This window comes from Colobus angolensis, unplaced genomic scaffold (genome assembly GCF_000951035.1).
Source record: "Colobus angolensis palliatus isolate OR3802 unplaced genomic scaffold, Cang.pa_1.0 Scaffold21, whole genome shotgun sequence".
Taxonomy (NCBI): Eukaryota; Metazoa; Chordata; class Mammalia; order Primates; family Cercopithecidae; genus Colobus; species Colobus angolensis.
The window spans coordinates 3,234,207-3,246,986 of NW_012115266.1; the positions used below are offsets into that span (position 1 = coordinate 3,234,207).

General features: G+C 60.0%; 2 protein-coding genes across 6 annotated transcripts in view; one reads left to right on the forward strand and one right to left on the reverse strand.

Annotated features, from left to right (window-relative positions):
* PC (pyruvate carboxylase) overlaps positions 1–8,122 on the forward strand; it is a 112,899-nt gene extending 104,777 nt beyond the window's left edge. For all 3 annotated transcript variants that reach the window (XM_011942399.1, XM_011942400.1, XM_011942398.1), the window contains 11 exons: positions 3,275–3,419; positions 3,814–3,903; positions 3,990–4,211; positions 4,706–4,862; positions 5,374–5,614; positions 5,727–5,976; positions 6,183–6,427; positions 6,529–6,708; positions 6,786–7,034; positions 7,275–7,415; positions 7,498–8,122. In XM_011942399.1, coding sequence (XP_011797789.1) covers positions 3,275–3,419; positions 3,814–3,903; positions 3,990–4,211; positions 4,706–4,862; positions 5,374–5,614; positions 5,727–5,976; positions 6,183–6,427; positions 6,529–6,708; positions 6,786–7,034; positions 7,275–7,415; positions 7,498–7,746 — 2,169 coding nt within the window. In that variant the 3' untranslated portion in view covers positions 7,747–8,122. The remainder of the gene's footprint in view (positions 1–3,274; positions 3,420–3,813; positions 3,904–3,989; positions 4,212–4,705; positions 4,863–5,373; positions 5,615–5,726; positions 5,977–6,182; positions 6,428–6,528; positions 6,709–6,785; positions 7,035–7,274; positions 7,416–7,497) is intronic.
* A 1,835-nt stretch (positions 8,123–9,957) lies between these two features.
* Positions 9,958–12,776, reverse strand: RCE1 (Ras converting CAAX endopeptidase 1). 3 transcript variants are annotated; one of them, XM_011942402.1, is made up of 7 exons: positions 12,595–12,776; positions 12,424–12,503; positions 12,094–12,172; positions 11,424–11,591; positions 11,223–11,294; positions 10,899–10,961; positions 9,958–10,628 (listed from the first exon to the last, which is right to left on the reverse strand). In XM_011942402.1, exons 2-7 carry the CDS (start codon positions 12,481–12,483, stop codon positions 10,393–10,395), a joined length of 678 nt encoding a protein of 225 aa, XP_011797792.1. In that variant the 5' UTR covers positions 12,484–12,503; positions 12,595–12,776; the 3' UTR covers positions 9,958–10,392. The 3 variants fall into 3 exon arrangements, with proteins under 3 accessions (XP_011797792.1, XP_011797791.1, XP_011797793.1); XM_011942401.1 differs by having other exon boundaries at positions 12,424–12,507; positions 12,595–12,750; XM_011942403.1 differs by lacking the exon at positions 10,899–10,961 and having other exon boundaries at positions 12,424–12,507; positions 12,595–12,750.
* Positions 12,777–12,780: the final 4 nt, after the last annotated feature.

Genomic DNA, 12,780 nt, shown 5'->3' on the forward strand with positions numbered 1-12,780 from the left:
CGGGCGCCCGCCGCCGCGGCGCGAACCTCACTCTGCAGACAGCCAGACAAAGCGCCAGCTCGCGGACCCCTTCACCATCTCCCGGAGACGGGAGTCTTTGTCACATGTCGCTGGGCACCCTCCCCAACACACCCACACATGCCCACACACCCACACGTCCCTGCACCCACGGGCAGGGCCGAGCGCAAACCCGCACTGTTGCTGGGACCCTCGCATTCACAGACACACGCTGAAGGTCATAACCGTTCTGCATCACCGAGTCACGTGGAGGGTCCCCAACCGACACGGGGTTTGATCGTGGGGGGGCTCGGGCGGCCCCCCTGGCAAGGCTGCTGCGGGGTGGGGCCGAAAGGGCTCGGCCTCCGGGCAGGCGCCCCGCCCCCGCCGCCCCGCCCTGTTTCTGCTGCCTCTCCCTCCCTCCCCAGCTGCCCCGCCCGCCCCGCCGGCCAGGCGTTCCGGAGCCAACCGGCCTCCGCCTCGGGCCGGATTGGTCTGCGCGGCGCGGCTTCGCAACGGCCGGGGGCACGCAGTGGGAAGCTGTGCGTCCTCGCAGCGCCTGTGGCCCCTCCTTCCCGCTCTGTCCCCGCCGGGCTATTTTCCTGGAAGAGCGGCTCGGAACCAGCTCGGCTCAGAGAAAGGGCTCCCGGCGTGAGGTGGGGGAGGTTCCTTGCTTCCTGGTGGAGAAAGCTGGGGCTTGGGTGGCTCGGCGAGCCTGGTCTCCTTCCAGCTGCCCGCCACCACCAGCGGTCTGCCCAGTTGGGAAACAGGGGAAGTCACCACCTCCCCGTGTCTCCTGGTCCTTAGGCCACCTAAACCTCAGCCATCCTCGTTCTCCCTCCAGCCCTGATCCCCATGGACCAGGTGGCAGGAAACTCGGGGAAACCCAAGATTGGAATTCTGATCCTGTCGGCACAGCAGTGTAGTCCTGGGCACGTTACCCGACCACTGAAAACAAGTTCCTCCTGTAGGTCAGGAGAGATGGATGGTACATACTTTAAGCATTTCCTAGGGGCGAGAGGGGAGGACAGCTGCAGCTTGTGAGGGGCTTATGGGCAGCCGGAAGCCATTCTCACTGTCACCACTCACTGGGCTTCGGCTGTGGTGTTTGTAAAATGAGGGAGATTCAGTCCTGGTGCAGGTCAACTCTGATGTGCAGTGGCACCAGCTGTGGCTTTGTTCCTCTTCTCCCCATCAAAAATGTTTTCCACCGGGCGCAGTAGCTCATGCCTGTAATCCCAGCACTTTGGGAGGCCGAGGCGGGTGGATCACTTGAGGCCTGGAGTTCGAGACCAGCCTGGCCAACATGGCAAAACCCGTCTATATTAAAAATACAAAAATTAGCTGGGTGTGGTAGGGCATGTCTGTCAGGATGAGGCACGATAATCGCATGGACCAGGGAGCCAGAGGTTGCAGTGAGCTGAGATTGCGCCACTGCACTCCAGCCTGGGCGACACACTGTGTCTCAAAGAAAAACAGAAAAAGTTTTAATTCACTCTAAATATAGATGTTTACCAGCATCCACCATGGCCGCCCAGTGCTGGGAGGTGGGCTCATCAGGAACCGGATGGGCCTGGTTCCTGCCCCCATAGAGCTTACAGAACAGAGGAGAGGATGGGCAGCCCGACAGTCACAGAGGGGAGACGTCTACAAAAGGGAGACGCAGTGTGGGAAAGGGAGGCCTCCAAGGGTCCTGCTCACCCTGCGCAATCGGGGCTCTTTGGATGGTTTCGTTAGCTGCGTCCCTTCTCCTGTGCCATGCCTTGGCCCAGCTGAAATGTCAGCGTCTCTTCAGGAGAGGCGGGGGCAAGGCTCAAGGGCAGACAGGCGCGGCACTGCTGGCAGGGCCCCACTCTGTGGTGGGCACCTGACAGGCTGGGAGGAGGCACCTTTCTATCCAGGCCTCCAGGTGATGGGAGCCCAAGAGGAGAGGGCGAGCTCAGAGAGGTCCAGGTGGCCTTCAGTCCCTGTCGAAGGTGCCAACAGGGATCATGAATAAGTGACGCATGGAGATGTTTTCTCTGAGGTGGAAGCCAGGGCTGTTGCTACACGCACAGGCCATGCTTTCACAGGCCTTGGAGCACCTCTCACAGTGCTGGCCCCCATGTCCCCATGTGGCCGTTTAAGTTATACTCGCCCTGGCCCAGCCTCATGTTGTCACCCAGCCATTTAATGAGTGGCACCGAGGGCCCCTGTGCACAAAGCACACTGACACATGCCTCAGGCAGCACCCTGCCCCCAAGGGGTTCCCAGGCAGATGAGCAGGTGAAACCGAGGGGTGCGCTTGCCCACCGGCGTTCCTCAGGGGCCTGCTGGAAAGGTGAGCATCAGCTCTGCCGAGGGTGTCAGGCCAGGACGAAGGCCTTTGAGTTCAGAAGTTCAAGGAGAGCTTCCCGGGCAAGTGCAAAGGTGTGGAGCTCGAGGCAAGTTTGATGTGGCTGGAGGTGGCCATGATGAGAAGGGCGGTGGAGGGTGTGGCCTGGCGATGGAGAAGAGGTCACAGGGTCCCGAAATGGCTGTGGTCGAATCCTCTGGGTTGACCAGTGACATGGAGGAGTGGGTGGTGAGGGTGATGGGATGCAGGTTTTGGTAACTGGGGGGACAGTGGGGCACCCACTGGGCACAGGAGGACTGGGTGCACAGGCAGGAACCTGGCTGTGGACTTGCTGAACTTATGTGAGGGGTGAACAAGGAAGGGCCCGGGAGGCAGTTGCGCCTCTGGGTCTTGCCCTGGAGACAGAGCCTGTCACTGGTGCTGCAGCCCCGGGACGGGGCCTCCTGGGAGCATGTGATGTGTGAGGAGCTGGGGAAGAAGGGACAGGAGAGCAAGATGGCTTGGAAGCCCAGGGAACGAGCAGCAAGGCGGGAGCGCGCCCGCCGGACTCGACTGGGGGGAGTGGCTTAGTGAGAGTGCCAGAGTGCGGTCTGTTGCGGGCAGAGCCCTCTTTGGGGAAGCGTGGGCCGGGGGCTGAGGGTGACTGCTGTGGGTCACACTGCTGGAAGAAAGGCTGAGCCCTGTTCTAGGCTGCAGGGAGGCAGGAGGGGGTGGCCTTCAGCACATGCTTCGGGGTAAGCAAGTATGGAGGGAGCAGGCCCACGCCCTGACAGCTTAGGGGGCTCTGCTGGAGTGAGGGGAGGGCTGAGGGATGGGGAAGTGCCCCTCTGCAGTGAGGCCCAGAAGCTGTGCTGGCCTGGGGTGGCACCTTCAGCCTTTTCTCCTCTGCCTTCCCTGTTTGTGCTGCATGGTGACACCCTCCCATCCACCTCTGTCCTGCAGACCAACATCCCCTTCCTGCAGAATGTGCTCAACAACCAGCAGTTCCTGGCAGGCACCGTGGACACCCAGTTCATCGACGAGAACCCAGAGCTGTTCCAGCTGCGGCCTGCGCAGAACCGGGCCCAAAAGCTGTTGCACTACCTCGGTCTGGCCCAAGACTGCCCTGCCCTGCCCTCCCCACCCTTCCCCTCCCTTTCCCAATCCCTTGCTCCTACCTCCTTGCCACTCCCCATGACCAAAGAACTTCCTAGTGCCCTCTGCCCCTCACCCCTGCCCTCATTCTGGCCCTGCGTCCTCTTGTCCCGCACCCTCCCATTCACCACTCTCCTTGCTCCTGATCTGAGAGACCCCACTTTTCCATCCACGTGGCCCCCAAGAGGTCCCCACTGCCTGGTCCCAGGAGGCCCTGGCTTTGGAGAGGACAGGGGCCAGCTGGAAGCCCGGGGATCCTGGAGGGATGTGTCCCAGCCACTGTCACTGCTGCCCTCTACTCAGCCTCTGCCCAGCCCACCCTGACCCACTGCTCACTCTCTCCTCAGGCCATGTCATGGTAAACGGCCCAACCACCCCGATTCCCGTCAAGGCCAGCCCCAGCCCCACGGACCCCATTGTCCCTGCAGTGCCCATAGGTAGGTGAGATCCATTCTGTCAACTCATGGGGGAGATAGGAGATTGCCACCTGCAGGACGGGCACCAATGCCCCTGTCTACCCTAGGCCCGCCCCCGGCTGGTTTCAGAGACATCCTGCTGCGAGAGGGGCCTGAGGGCTTTGCTCGAGCTGTGCGGAACCACCAGGGGCTGCTGCTGATGGACACGACCTTCAGGGACGCCCACCAGTCACTGTTGGCCACTCGTGTGCGAACCCACGATCTCAAAAAGATCTCCCCCTATGTTGCCCACAACTTCAGCAAGCTCTTCAGCATGGAGAACTGGGGAGGTAGGCTGGCATGTTGCGCAGCGCCTGGCAGGAATTGGGTGCCCACTGTGTGGCCAATCCCAAAGGCTTAGGCCACTGGGGACAAGCTAGACACGTTAACACCAAGAACACCAAAGAGGAAGAACTGAAGAAGGCACAGCCCCCTCTCCAGCCAGGCCTGGTGCTGGCACGAGGTTGCAGAGCTGAAACCAGGTGCATCCTGGGAGGCCCAGGGTCAGGAGGAGACACTTGCCTGTTAGTTAACTATAGCACAGAGATGCACAGAAGGTGGGATTATAAAGGGGGCATAGAAGGGACACAAATGAGCCTGGTCTCCCCCTGAGAGATCAGCCAAGGGAAAAATTTGTGGGGCTTGGAGCAGGGAACACAGGGACGGTGGCGATGAGCAGGATCTGGTACTGGGGCCAGAGGCTTGGGCTGCAGAGCTGGCTGCAAGGCCTGGCGGAGTTCCCCAGACACACAGAGCTGATCTGGGCCTCTTGGTTCCCGTGCAGGAGCCACATTTGATGTCGCCATGCGCTTCCTGTATGAGTGCCCCTGGCGGCGGCTGCAGGAGCTCCGGGAGCTCATCCCCAACATCCCTTTCCAGATGCTGCTGCGGGGGGCCAATGCTGTGGGCTACACCAATTACCCAGACAACGTGGTCTTCAAGTGAGCCTGGGGTGGGGTGGGCGGATACTACCTGTTGTGGCCCAGAGGGTACCAAGCCACGTGGTGATGGCCTCTGTTCCCCACAGTGGGCCTGACACCAAGTCTCTCTGTGGCCACACGCAGCAGGGGCTGCTGTTTGCAAATAATCGAGAAGTGTAGAATTGGAGTTGCAGAGCTGAACAGGATTCTAAATTACCCCCACTCCTGGGGCAGTGGAAGGCCTGAGACTTGCTCAGGTCACTCGGTGCAGGGCTGGGACTGGAACCCAGGCCTCAGGACTCCTTGCTCAGTGCCCTCTTCCACAGCCTGCCACTGGCCTAGCTGATCCTCCAGGGCCTGGTCCACACTTGTGTGCCCCCCCACCCTGACCTGTGGATACCACACCCCCTGCCAGGCCAGATCCTCGGATCTCATTCCCTGGGGCAGTAGAGCGGGTCAGGAAGGAGCCAGGGAAGACTGTTGAGAGGGAGGTGGGGTGGGGGCTCAGCCCTGGGCTCTCTCACCCTCGCAGGTTCTGTGAGGTGGCCAAAGAGAACGGCATGGATGTCTTCCGCGTGTTTGACTCCCTCAACTACTTGCCCAACATGCTGCTGGGCATGGAGGCGGCAGGAAGTGCCGGAGGCGTGGTGGAGGCCGCCATCTCCTACACCGGCGACGTGTCCGACCCCAGCCGCACCAAGTACTCACTGCAGTACTACATGGGCTTGGCCGAAGAGCTGGTGCGAGCTGGCACCCACATCCTGTGCATCAAGGTGCCTGGGCCACTTGTCCATCTCTCCCTCTGTGTCCCGGCCGTGTCCCCCCCTCCCCCCCACAGGCACATGTCCTGCCCCCTCTACCATCTCTCTCCCTGACTTCCCCCAGGATATGGCTGGGCTGCTGAAGCCCACAGCCTGCACCATGCTGGTCAGCTCCCTCCGGGACCGCTTCCCCGACCTCCCACTGCACATCCACACCCACGACACGTCAGGGGCAGGCGTGGCAGCCATGCTGGCCTGTGCCCAGGCTGGAGCTGATGTGGTGGACGTGGCAGCCGATTCCATGTCCGGGATGACGTCACAGCCCAGTATGGGGGCCCTGGTGGCCTGTACCAGAGGGACTCCCCTGGACACAGGTAGGAAGAACAGCCCGTGGCCACACCCCTCTCCAACCCGCAGCCACCACCAGTCCCAGTAGTGCTGGACGTGCCTAGGATCCAGATGCCCTGCTCTGGCCTTGCCGCCTTCTATCACCTGAGTCAGACACGGGGCCTGAGCTAGCCCTGGGTCCTGGAGGAGTCATGCATTTCTAAGGCTTCCTCTGACTCTGGCCTCCCTGCAGAGGTGCCCATGGAGCGAGTGTTTGACTACAGTGAGTACTGGGAGGGGGCTCGGGGACTGTACGCGGCCTTCGACTGCACGGCCACCATGAAGTCTGGCAACTCGGACGTGTATGAGAATGAGATCCCAGGGGGCCAGTACACCAACCTGCACTTCCAGGCCCACAGCATGGGGCTCGGCTCCAAGTTCAAGGAGGTCAAGAAGGCCTATGTGGAGGCCAACCAGATGCTGGGCGATCTCATCAAGGTGAGCCCGGTCCAGTGCTCTCCTACCTGACCCAGCCCTGCATGCACCTGCTGCTGGCTGCCTTGAGGTGCCTGGCACCCTAACCTCCAGGGCCTTCTCAGGTGACGCCCTCCTCCAAGATCGTGGGGGACCTGGCCCAGTTTATGGTACAGAATGGATTGAGCCGGGCAGAGGCTGAAGCTCAGGCAGAAGAGCTATCCTTCCCCCGCTCCGTGGTGGAGTTCCTGCAGGGCTACATCGGTGTCCCCCATGGGGGGTTCCCCGAACCCTTTCGCTCTAAGGTAGGGAAGGCCCAGCATGATGTGAGGGTGGGGGCTGGATGCAGGAATTGGGACTGACACTCTGCTTTGCTCCCCAGGTACTAAAGGACCTGCCGAGGGTGGAGGGGCGGCCCGGAGCCTCCCTGCCTCCTCTGGATCTGCAGGCACTGGAGAAGGAGCTGGTAGACCGGCACGGGGAGGAGGTGACCCCGGAAGATGTGCTCTCAGCAGCTATGTACCCCGATGTGTTTGCGCACTTCAAGGACTTCACTGCCACCTTTGGCCCCCTGGATAGCCTGAATACTCGCCTCTTCCTTCAGGGACCCAGGATCGCAGAGGAGTTTGAGGTCAGTGGCTCTGCTGCTCCTCCACACTCCACCCTGGCCCCCTGCCCCAGAGCACTGGAGTTTAGCTCGGCTGTCACTCAGCCTCACGGGCTTTGGGAGCAGAAAGGACTCTTGAGACCGGGAGCTAGGCCTTTAGGAACGAGGAGCCAAGGCCCACTGTGGGGACTTCCTATGGCCAGGGCCGGGGGACTGCTCTCCCACCTTGGCCTCCAGCCCTGAGTCTGCATACCCTTCCTGCAGGTGGAGCTGGAGCGGGGCAAGACGCTGCACATCAAAGCCCTGGCCGTGAGCGACCTGAACCGGGCCAGCCAGAGGCAGGTCTTCTTTGAGCTCAATGGGCAGCTGCGGTCCATCTTGGTCAAGGACACCCAGGCCATGAAGGTATTGTCTTCCCCAGGGCCAGCCGGGCGGTGGGGCTTGTCTAGGCCCGGGAGCTCATGTCCCTTCTGGCCTGTGTCTTCAGGAGATGCACTTCCACCCCAAGGCCCTGAAGGACGTGAAGGGCCAGATCGGGGCGCCCATGCCTGGGAAGGTGATAGACATCAAAGTGGCGGCAGGGGCCAAGGTGACCAAGGGCCAGCCCCTGTGTGTGCTCAGTGCCATGAAGATGGAGACTGTGGTGACCTCACCCATGGAGGGCACTGTCCGCAAGGTTCACGTGACCAAGGACATGACACTGGAAGGCGACGACCTCATCCTGGAGATCGAGTGATCTTGCCCCAGGCTGGCAGCCTGGCCATCCCCAAGCCTTCAACAGAAGCTGTGCTGCCACAGCAGGCCCAGGCCAGCCAGCGCCCGAGGCCACCAAGGTCGGGCCGTGGAGGTCCTGTCCAGAGCTGGACAGGAGAGACACCGCCTGCAGCGGCTCATTCCTTTCAGCCATCATCCTTTCCTCTGGCGGACAGCTGCTCACATGTTCATCTCTTGCCAAATAAGGGTCCCCTCCTCACTGAAGACTACAAGTGGTGGGTCAGGTGGTCCTAGGACCCCGGGGAGGTTTAGGGGTCTTATCTCCTGGGGGAAGGGAGATTTAAGATGTCCCAGGTCCTGGGAAGTTTGCTCAATAAAACTGGCTCTCCCCTGCCCTCCATGCTGGATCCTAGTGCAGCCCCCCAGCCTAGTGCAGCCCCCAGCCCACACCACTCAGCAGTGGGTGGGCAGGTCAGTTGTGCCATCCTCTTCAGAGGGTAGTGAGGATGACAGCTGTGGCCCTGTTTTAAGTCACTATTGGGTGCTTACTGTGTATACTCCCCAGACAGGACTAGTAGTACTGAACTTACTTGAGGGGTGGGGCCTGTTCTAAGTATTTAACACGTATTAACTCAGGGAATTAACTTTATCCTCTTACGGACACAGAAATCAAGTCACAGGAAGATTAAATAATTTGTCCAGGACTCCACAAGTAGTAAGAGACAGAGAGAGATGAAACCCAAGCCGTTGGCAGACTCGTCTCCCAGGCCCGCTGCTTTACTTTCTAAAACCCAAGGCCAGCGTCCCACCTCAGTTAGCAGGTAAATGCAAGCAGGTACCACCTTCTGGGCAGTGGGTGAGACCGTCGGGAATGGTGATCCGGCAGTCTTGTGCGTGCTCTGGATGTGAGAATGATGGCGGGAGGTGAGGGGGAGTCCAGGGTCTCAGGTTCTAACCCTGCCACTCCCCATGACCACCCCTCCAGACCCCTGGTCAGTTGCCTTTCCTACAGCAGGGACACTAACCCTGCCTGCACCACTGCCCTCCTGCCCACAGGCAGGGGGAGGATGGGGAAGGGAGCAGGAGGCTGGGCAGTTCCTGAGATGGAGGTACGGTAAGAGTGGGGAGGCTGATGTAGGAAACCCCAGCCTCTGGAATAGGAAGCGCCCAGCAGGCCTCTGCCCGGTGCTCCCAGTGCCAGTCCAACCCCTGGGATGGCCAAGTCACAGTGGGCTTGAGCCTCTTCCTTTCTGGACCGCCAGGTCCGAGATGGACCCCAGGAGGCGATGCTGCCCCTTCCATCCGGGTGGATGTCGTCACGGCCAGCCTGCAGGCATCGTGGGGGAGTGACTGCACATCCCTTTTCTTTCCCTCAGCGGCCAGCCTCAGGGAAGGGACCCTGGGACAACTTCCTTGAGCCTGGAAGGGGACTTACAGGGCTAGTATTTCCTACCTGCCCCCCACAGCCCACCGCCAAGATGGAGTCTCGCTCTGTCGCCCAGGCTGGAGCACAGTGGTGTGATCTTGGCTCACTGCAATGTCCGCCTCCCGGGTTCGAGAATCTAATTTTAAAAGGGCACAGGCAGGGAAATGAGAGCCCTTCCAAAAATGATGGAGAGCAGGCAGAACACTCGTAGGTACTGAGAAGGACCCTGGAGTCGCCGTGTTGCTTGGCAAAGTCGCCGCCGCTGCCCTCAGAGCTGCAGCCTATGTTCTGGGTTCCTCTGGGGCAGAGGTCCGAGGTGGAGGGAACCAGAAAAGCCTCTACTTCTGGTGATTCAGGAGTAGGTTTCTCTCCCATTTGAGACCTATTTCCTCTTGTGAAAAACAAGGCAGGCAGACTGTGGAGGTCCTGGCAGAGGCTTCAGGCCAATCCTCCTCCCCTCAGAGGAGACAGCTCGGAGGCTCCATTGCTGAGGTCAGGGCCAGGGCCATGGTTCCCTCCCTGACCCATCAGCCAAGCCACAGGCCCCAGGACGAGCAGGGCTCACACACCTGCAGTCTCAGACCCACCCACACTAGGACTTTGGGGCATGGCTCAGGGAGGAGGAAGCCACAGGCCCCAGCAACCAGAGCTCCCAGCCCAGTGTGTACTCCAGGGAACTACCTGCCGGGATGCACCGCCCAGATGTCACTGTTGAAGGTAGCTGGGACAGGTGGTGGGCACACTCCTCAGAGGTGCCCAGAGTCCTCACACAAGATCCCAAATAGACCGATTCCCAAAGGTCCAAGGCCATGTTACCCAAGTTAAATCTCTTTAATATCCCAATACAAAGTCCTGATGCAAAAAGACAATGAGAAAACCCAGGAAGTTGGGGGGTGGGGGTGGGGAGAGGTTTTATAAATAAAAACCCCCGAGCAGCTTTTCAGAGGCAGAGGAGCTAAGAGAAGCAGCAGTCCAAAGTGAGGAAGGGAGTGTGTGGCTCCTGGGACCTGCCCCTTGTCCCTTCACTCACAGCTGCTCGTAAACACCCCTTTCGAAAGGGGCTGCACCCTTTGGATATCTGCTCCTTTCTCTTGGTCCCTGGGATTCAACTAGCTCTGGCTTCAATCCCCTACAAAAATTCCTGAGATCTCGGGGACCCCAGCCAGTCCCTCCCCTGCAGTACCCCTTGGTGGGGAGGGCTGGGGATCCGGTGAGAGTTCATATCGTATCCAGGAGCGTAGGTCAGGAGCACAGGGGAGCCTCTGAGTCCCCTGCCCGCTCCAAAAGCACACAAAGGGGAAGGCTGCCGTAGAGCTTAGGGTCCGTGAGGGGCTGGAGCAGAAGCAGGAAGAGTCCCACACCCAAGGCATAGCCTGCCAGCAGGGGCCGCCTCTGTGGGTGCTCCAAGGCCGCGCAAACAGCCGGGAAACCCATGTAATTGCAGAAGGAATGGCAGAGAACTGGCCCAATCAGGTGTCCTGGGGGAAAAGACAGCAACTCAGGGAGCAGCCCTACCACCTCCTCTGGCCCTTCTAGGGCTAGTGACCCTCATCCCCTGAAACAGGAGATCAAGATCCCACTACCCCAGCCATCCACCCACACACCACGGCCTCTGCTCCTTTCCACCTCTCAGACCAGCCTGTCTCAAGGACTGGAATAGAAGAACTTGTTCCTAGAACAAACAGTATTCCCATTCTCCCACCCGCTCCTGTGGGCCCCCAGGGACCCATGAGGGACTGAGGACCAACCTGTGCGGATGAAGAGGAAAGCAGTGTAGGCACCGAAGACGGCTGTGTAGGAGAACTGGAACGCTGGAGACGGGGAGGCCGCGAGTGACCACACCTGCACACCCTTCCTGCCCCCGCACTACACACCCATCAGCCAAAGATCCACCATCCCCTCCACCCAGGGCAGTGGCTGCCTGCCCCACCACCTACAGCTGTCCTGCACCCCAACTCCCACGGTCAGTGGCCCCTCCAATACTGTAGCCCTCAGTTCCCAATTCCTTCTCCAGAGTGGCCATTAGGGACATCATCACACACCCTAACCCAGGCCAGCTAGCCAGGACTCACCAGCAGACAAGAAGATGTTCCCCACACTGCTCTGGCGGAAACGCAGCTGCTCAATAATGTGGTGAAAATGGGCTGGGAAAAAGGTGACAATCACATCACAGTCATTCCTCCCAGCCTCCCTTCTAGGCCTGCCCCTCACCTCAAGCCCCCTTCTCAGCTCTCATGCTGAGAACACACCAGGACCAAGTTGGCCAGACTCACCAACTCCAAAAAAGAGCGGGCAGGTGAACACAGCAGGGCCCAGGCCCATGCACGGTGCTAACATAGGCAGCATACATGCCCGGAACACCAGCTCCTCTGTCAGGGGGGCGATCACTTGGTTCCGCAGCCAACGCATGTCTGTGAGGCAGCGGGCCCAGGAGCGCGGGGCTGCAGAAGGAATTCAGGATAAGCTGTGAGTGACGGGCTATTGGACAATGAGACCCCAGAGGCTCCAAGGGCTCCTCTCCCACAACTTCACCCTGGTCAAACTCAGGTTAGGCATCAATACTCCTGAGGACAGGGGTGTGGACCCAACATAAACCCAATGTCTCGAGACGACCTGAATGGAAAGGCATTAGCTGAGGCAGGGCATCCTGGAAGTAAACTCTGGACACACCAAAATTTAACCAAGACCAGCACTGATTGGGGAAGCAGGGGACAGTGCTCTCTGGTCCACACCAAATACAGCTGGGGGTTCCCAGGGAACTCCTTGAACGTTGGGAATCAACCCTTAAGAGGCCATCTAGCTCTGTTTCCAGTTTACTGATGAGAAAACACACCCAGAGAGAGAACATTTCACGTGTCCAGATCACACCCTCAGCCCACTGACTGCGTGCCCCATTGTCCTGGACTGCCTGTGCCTACTTTCCCTTCAGCCGTTAAGACTCACCCAGGACAACCTTCAGCCCATCTGCCAGGTCACAAGGGCAATCCATAGAGAGCTGCATCAGTGGGCCCAGGAAAAGAATCTGAGGGCAAGAAAACACTTTCACCACAACCCACCGCTTTTGCCCAGACCCTTGCCCATGCCCCTGAGACTCCAAGCTTGAAATCCTCTCAGCCAGGATTTCCAGACCATGCATACCGGAGAACCCTGGGGCCATCTCAAAAGCCCTGTCTCCCATCAGCCAAAAATCGAATACAATCAAGAGGAGACCAAGGCACTGCGCATCAGGCTGATAACAAAGACCAGAAGAAAAAATACAAAAGGAGCACTCACCATGGTCAGCAACAGGGGCAGCAGCGCCGCTGGGAAAATGCCCTCCAGCCTGAAGCCCATCAGGGTGAGCAGGGATGTGCCTGGCTGAGCCACAGGAAAGGGGGCATCAGTCTTGCTTCCTCCCCCAAAGACCCCTGAGTTCTCTCCCCCTTTGCCCCGCCTCCTTCGCACCTGGATGCCTGTGAGTTCCCTCCAGAGCAGCACGCACAGGGGTGAGAGACTGGACACCACCAGGACGCTGGTGAAGCGCCGCTTGATGACGGCGGGATGGTCCCTACGGAGGGGACAGTAAGTTCAGGGGGCCCACGGCTGCCCATCAGCGCGGCCCCGCCCCCGGCTCGCCCAAGCTCCGCCTGC